The sequence below is a fragment of the Calypte anna genome, chromosome 3, assembly GCF_003957555.1.
Source record: "Calypte anna isolate BGI_N300 chromosome 3, bCalAnn1_v1.p, whole genome shotgun sequence".
Classification (NCBI taxonomy): domain Eukaryota; kingdom Metazoa; phylum Chordata; class Aves; order Apodiformes; family Trochilidae; genus Calypte; species Calypte anna.
This window is the reverse complement of record NC_044246.1, coordinates 704,985-710,984: the sequence shown is the minus strand read 5'-3', so window position 1 is coordinate 710,984 and position 6,000 is coordinate 704,985. Positions and strand designations below refer to the sequence as shown.

The 6,000-nt window shown below is 47.3% G+C and overlaps 1 protein-coding gene across 2 annotated transcripts in view; it reads right to left on the bottom strand.

Moving 5' to 3' along the window:
• Window positions 1-6,000, bottom strand: part of XRN2 (5'-3' exoribonuclease 2) — a 46,137-nt gene continuing 40,137 nt past the window's right edge. For both annotated transcript variants that reach the window (XM_008499963.2, XM_030447917.1), the window contains one exon: window positions 1-854. In XM_008499963.2, coding sequence (XP_008498185.1) covers window positions 792-854 — 63 coding nt within the window. In that variant the 3' untranslated portion in view covers window positions 1-791. The remainder of the gene's footprint in view (window positions 855-6,000) is intronic.

The following is a 6,000-nucleotide window of genomic DNA, read 5'->3' as shown; positions in this document are numbered from 1 at the left end:
TGAGTTTCAAAAGCCACTTTATAAAGCAAATAAAAATATTTACTCATTTGGTACACTCGCATGGAAAAATCCCTAGAAAGGGGCTAAAAATGAATGGAAACCTCTGCACTTTGCAGCTAATTTTAAATTATATATCAAAACAGACAAATACACCTCTAGTGCTTGTCTATGTTACAGTAACAAAAGTAAAAAAAAAAACAAACCACCCAGGCACAAGTTGTAAAAGTTGAAATGTTTTACTTTGAACTCAAAAAGAAAAAAAAATATTCTCATCTCTTTTCAAGAAATCCAAGGAAGAATTTGATGAGGAATACCCACAGACCTGTCTGCACACGCTGTGCTCCAGAGGCTGCCTCTGCTTCAGAGTCCATGAAATCCCATTTCTAGGCCTTCTCTAAAACTCCCTGCCTGTTTTCAGGCTCTTACGTGTGGAAGTAAAGGATGTTTGGAGCTCAGAGTGACAGGCACAGCTAAAGCACAGCTTGTGCATGTAATAAAGACAAAACAGCTCCCATCTCATCGAATGCCTGGCAGGCAGAGGTCTGGTTCACTCCACTTTTGCAACACCCCATTTCCAAGCCACACAGCACCCCCCTCGCCCCCCAAAAATCAGTTCAGTAAGAAATGTGCACATTTAAAACAAGTATCAGAGTTTAAAAACTACAGGGATGTTTCTTTATCTTTTCTTCCCCCACTCCCCAAAATAATAAAAGAACAAACAAACGGAAGACAAAACCCCTCAGACGTTTTATAGAGTTAAAAAAAAAATAAAAAGAAAAACCCATCCAGAGCTAATTCCATCCGTATCTTCCCGAGGGTGGAGGGAGGGGGTAGGGCCTCCCGGGGCCGTATGCCTACAAACAAACAAACAAAAGCAAGCATTTATTTTTTGGATTAACATCCCAGTAAACAAGGGAGCTGAGCTCGGGGCGCCGGCAGGACGAGTCCTCCCCACAGAGGCACCAGGGCTGCTCCCCAGCAAACACAGCTCCAACTCCCACCCAGGGACAGCAGGTCCAGCCAGCACCAGCACCAGCACTCAGACCGAGACCCAGACCCAGCACCCAGCAGAAATAAACCCCCAAAATTCCCAGCACTGTGGATGTGTCACTGCTCAGCTGCAGCACCTCTGCGTGGCCTCTGCTTTCAGAAGTGCCCAGAGGTAGGAGATGGGGAAGGCACCAGGGATGTGCACACACACACAGGCACACACAGACAGGCACAGACACAGGCACAGGCAGACACACACAGGCAGACACACACAGGCAGACACACACAGGCAGACACACACAGAGGCACGCACAGACAGGCACAGACAGAGAGGCAGACACACACACACACACACACACAGACAGACACACAGACACACACACACACAGGCACACACACACAGGCACACACACACACAGACACACACAGATACATACACAGGCGCACACACACACAGGCACACACACACAGGCACACACACACAGGCACACACACACAGGCACACACACAGGCACACACACACACAGGCACACACACACACACAGGCACACACACACACACACAGGCACACACACACACAGGCACACACACACACAGGCACACACACACACACAGGCACACACACAGGCACACACACAGGCACACACACACAGGCACACACACACACAGGCACACACACACACAGGCACACACACACACAGGCACACACACACACAGGCACACACACACACACAGGCACACACACACAGGCACACACACACAGGCACACACACAGGCGCACACACACACACAGGCACACACACACACACAGGCACACACACACAGGCACACACACACAGGCACACACACACACAGGCACACACACAGGCACACACACAGGCACACACACAGACACACACACACAGGCACACACACAGACAGGCACACACACACAGGCACACACACACAGGCACACACACACAGGCACACACACACAGGCACACACACACAGGCACACACACAGGCACACACACAGGCACACACACAGGCACACACACACAGGCACACACACACAGGCACACACACACAGGCACACACACACACAGGCACACACACACACAGGCACACACACAGGCACACACACAGGCACACACACAGGCACACACACAGGCACACACACAGGCACACACACAGGCACACACACAGGCACACACACACAGGCACACACACACACAGGCACACACACACACAGGCACACACACACACAGGCACACACACACACACACACAGGCACACACACACACACACAGGCACACACACACACACACAGGCACACACACACACACACAGGCACACACACACACACACAGGCACACACACACACACACACAGGCACACACACACACACACACAGGCACACACACACAGGCACACACACACACAGGCACACAACACCTGAAGGGCAGAGCTGGGGATGCAAATGCTGGATTCCTACAACCAGAGGGGCCATGAGGTACCCACAGGACACCACACAGAGCAGGGCTGTCAGTGTCATTCCCGGGGTCTAAAGCATCAGCCTGAGGAGCATGATGGCTGTGTGCTGTCAGCACCAACTGTCACGATTACTTTTATTTTTTTTAGAGAAAAAAAAATACTGTCCCTAAACTGCCAGCTTTCTGGTTAAGCTGTAAGCAATCTTACACTAGAGTCAGACTTTTTATGGACAAGTATTTAAAAAGAACAAATCATATTTGTTCCAGAAGCAGCATTTTTCAGTGCTCATTCACTTTAAACAACGATGCCTAAATCCCATTAGGTGTATTTGTAGATTTAAATTCACAGGAGGCATTCTGTACACCAACCATCCAGTGGAAAACCTGCTGGACAATTTAATAACAAGTCCCCTTGAAACATTTAGAATTATTTCAAAACTCCATCTAGTGCAGAGACCAGAAAGTTAATTAAAAGTGATGCACCAACAACAGCTACAGGGCTTGCTTTGTTTCTTCCTTGCAGGTTTTGTGGTGTGTGAGGGGAGAGGGTCTTCCTTTCACTGCTTTAAGAGAGAACTCCATCCTCCCCCTGTCCTGGGGAGCTGGGGAGGCAGTGACCAAACCCCTGCCAGAGCCAGGACATCAACATCAACTTTCTGAGCAGAAACCACTTTGTTGCACCCCATTTTAAAAAAGATTTATGCAGAATGTACTGGTTCAGCTACCAGGAAGGCTTCGTGTTCGGTTTGGGGTTTGACTGCAATCAATTTAAAAAAAGGAAACAAGTTGAATCCCTGGAAAAATCCTCCCAGCTCCATCCCCAGCAGCTCGAGGCCTTGTAAGAGCTACACCAGACACTGATCATGGCTGGGGGTTACTGCAGACCAAAATAAAGATGTCAAACACCTGCACAACATGATCGGGTTCATTATTCAGTTTTTAGAACTGCTGGAAGACACCAATCACCCCCCACCCACAGAGAAACCCAGATCCATGGCAGTTGCATTAATTTTGCAAGCACTTTGTAGCAGGGTGTTTATTAACCTCTTCAGACCACGTTCTGTATGCTGTAAAAAAAGAATTCAGAGGTGAAAGGGACCAAAGATAATTATTTATGCTGCTATGTGTCACCACTTCCACTTGAATCCCTTTTCAAGGCTTTAAAGCTTTGAAATTTACAGGCAGCAATACCAGATTCAATTATTGGTTTTGCACCCTAAACCCTTTAAGGTAGTTTCTAATTTTCCTCCAGTGCTGTCAGCCCTGAGGAAATAATGACATCTGAAAGTTCATTTTAAAATAACAACAAAGAAAAAATGCAGTAATATTTTTAAAAGTGATTAAAAAAACATCTGGAAAGCAAAACAACTGCAGAAGAAATTTCTTAAGGAAGCAAATTCACTTGAGCTGGAAGATTTGTCCTCAATAACCAGCACGCATGAGAATACAAGTAAAGCCACTGCCACCACCCAGTTTTAACTTGGTTTTGTGACCCAGCAGACACGTTCCCTGCCAGTGCCAGGTGAATTATGTTTTGAGCAAGCCCATGGTGTTGCCAAACTGCAAGGTGCCTTCTGTGTCGCAGGGGATGCCCTCCCCCAGCCCACACTGCAGCAGACAACTCCTGCTCACACTCCTGATTCCAGCTGCAGCTGCCACAGAAGATTTTGGGTCAGGAATGAGTTACTTCAAGTGCTGATTCCTTTTGCAAATATCCCCACCTCTGCTCCCCAGGATAAAGGATACAGCAGAGCATGGTGTGGCAGATGGAGGGGTTTTTTTCAGTATCTGTTTTCCAGCCCTAATTAAATACCACCCAGACTCCACCAGCACCAAAATCCTCCACTGGTTTTCCTACATTATTGCAGCAGACCCTGTTATGGATTAGTGCAATTTTGTGTTTACTCCTTTGTCTCCAGGGTTTTGGGTAAACCTGTGCAACATAATGAAAAATTTTGGATAACTGATCCTATCAACACACCTCCTCCAAATGTGAAATATCCTTAAAAAAACCCAACACTGGGGACAGGATGGGCAGCACAGCCACAACTTCCTCACTGTGTCCCCATCAAGCCTAATATAACCATAACCCATGATCTATCATTTTGCTTATAGCCAAAACCAGTCCTGGAAGGATCTGCACTGGTAGTGCCTCCCCATTATACCTGAAGTGGTGCACAGTGCTACACTTGCCTCTCTTTCCCTCCCCTGTTCCTTGCTGCTGCACCACGGTGACAACTGAAGGAGCTCAAGACAATTCTTCCTCCAGCCTTAAAAGCCTCCTCTCCACTAAAAATGCCTCAGGGTAGGAGCCAGGGTGGGGGAGAAGGGAGTCTCAGCACTGCTAACAAGGGCTCATCTGAACAAGGGTTTGAGGGCTGACTGGCTGCAGACCTTTTCAGCACCCCCTGTAATCCTGCAGACAATGCTGAGAAGGGTATTAGCAGCTCCCGGGCTGTTCCTGCTGGGCTTGGGGTCCTGGCAAGTGGAACCAGAGGGAGAAGCACACAGCACTCTGCAAAAAGCTTCCCCAGCAAAGGCCAGAGCTGTTCTCTAAGCAGCTTGGTTTAGCAGCTCATGTTTTTATCCTGTCAGCTGCCCCAAAGCCCTCACACTGCCACAACATCATGGTGCAGAAGTGACTGTGACACTTGGTGCTACCCAGGTCTCCCAACCAGAACAGGAAAAACAAGTAAAGGATCAGGGAAGTGGTGAAGATGTTGTGACTTTCAGATCTGCTGCAGCACACTGCCAGTGTCTGTGCACTGGGGAGGTGGGCAGGCTGGGCAGAGGAACAAAGGACTAAGGGTGTACACTGCAGGGACTTGTCATGAGCATCTTGAGGAGAGGCAGAGGAACCAGGTCAATGCAGAGAAATTTCCAGCAGTTTGTGCCTCAGTTTTCATAGAAAGGGCTGGGAAATAGTGCTGGTACCAAGCAGCAGAGTGCTCTGCCTCCCTTTCCTCCAGTACACCTTCCCAGTCAGTTCTGTCTTACCAAAACAGCAAAGTTCAAACTGAAAAGTTGACTCTAAAATTCACTATAAAACAGTACACAGCCCTGTAAACACTCACATTTCTACTAAAAGAGTATATGCAGACTGTGTTTTTACTGGGAACACACACACCCATGAATCACATAAGCAAAACCACCCGAAGCTTTCAAGAAGCATTTTCATTCTGTGGCATTTTCATAAACTGATGACAAAGTCACCTGTGAATTTGGATGAGGTTTTGGATAGGTTCTCCTATCATGTTCAGTTGTTTTCATTTAACCACACAAAGCTATTTTCACGTGTACTTTCACAGATGTGTGGATTTCTCTGGGCACTAGAATATAACATTTGCATTTAAGTAGTGTTTCAGCTGAGAAAAAGCCAATAAATATTCCATGAGAAAAACTAATGAAGTCGTAAGAATCTACGTTTTAAATACACCAGGGAGAAACCCTTTTATCCCCAGAATGTGTAGCTGACAGATTTCCTCACAGAAGAGCTGAAATACTTGCCTGCAGATTTATGTTTTCTCAGGCTGCAAGA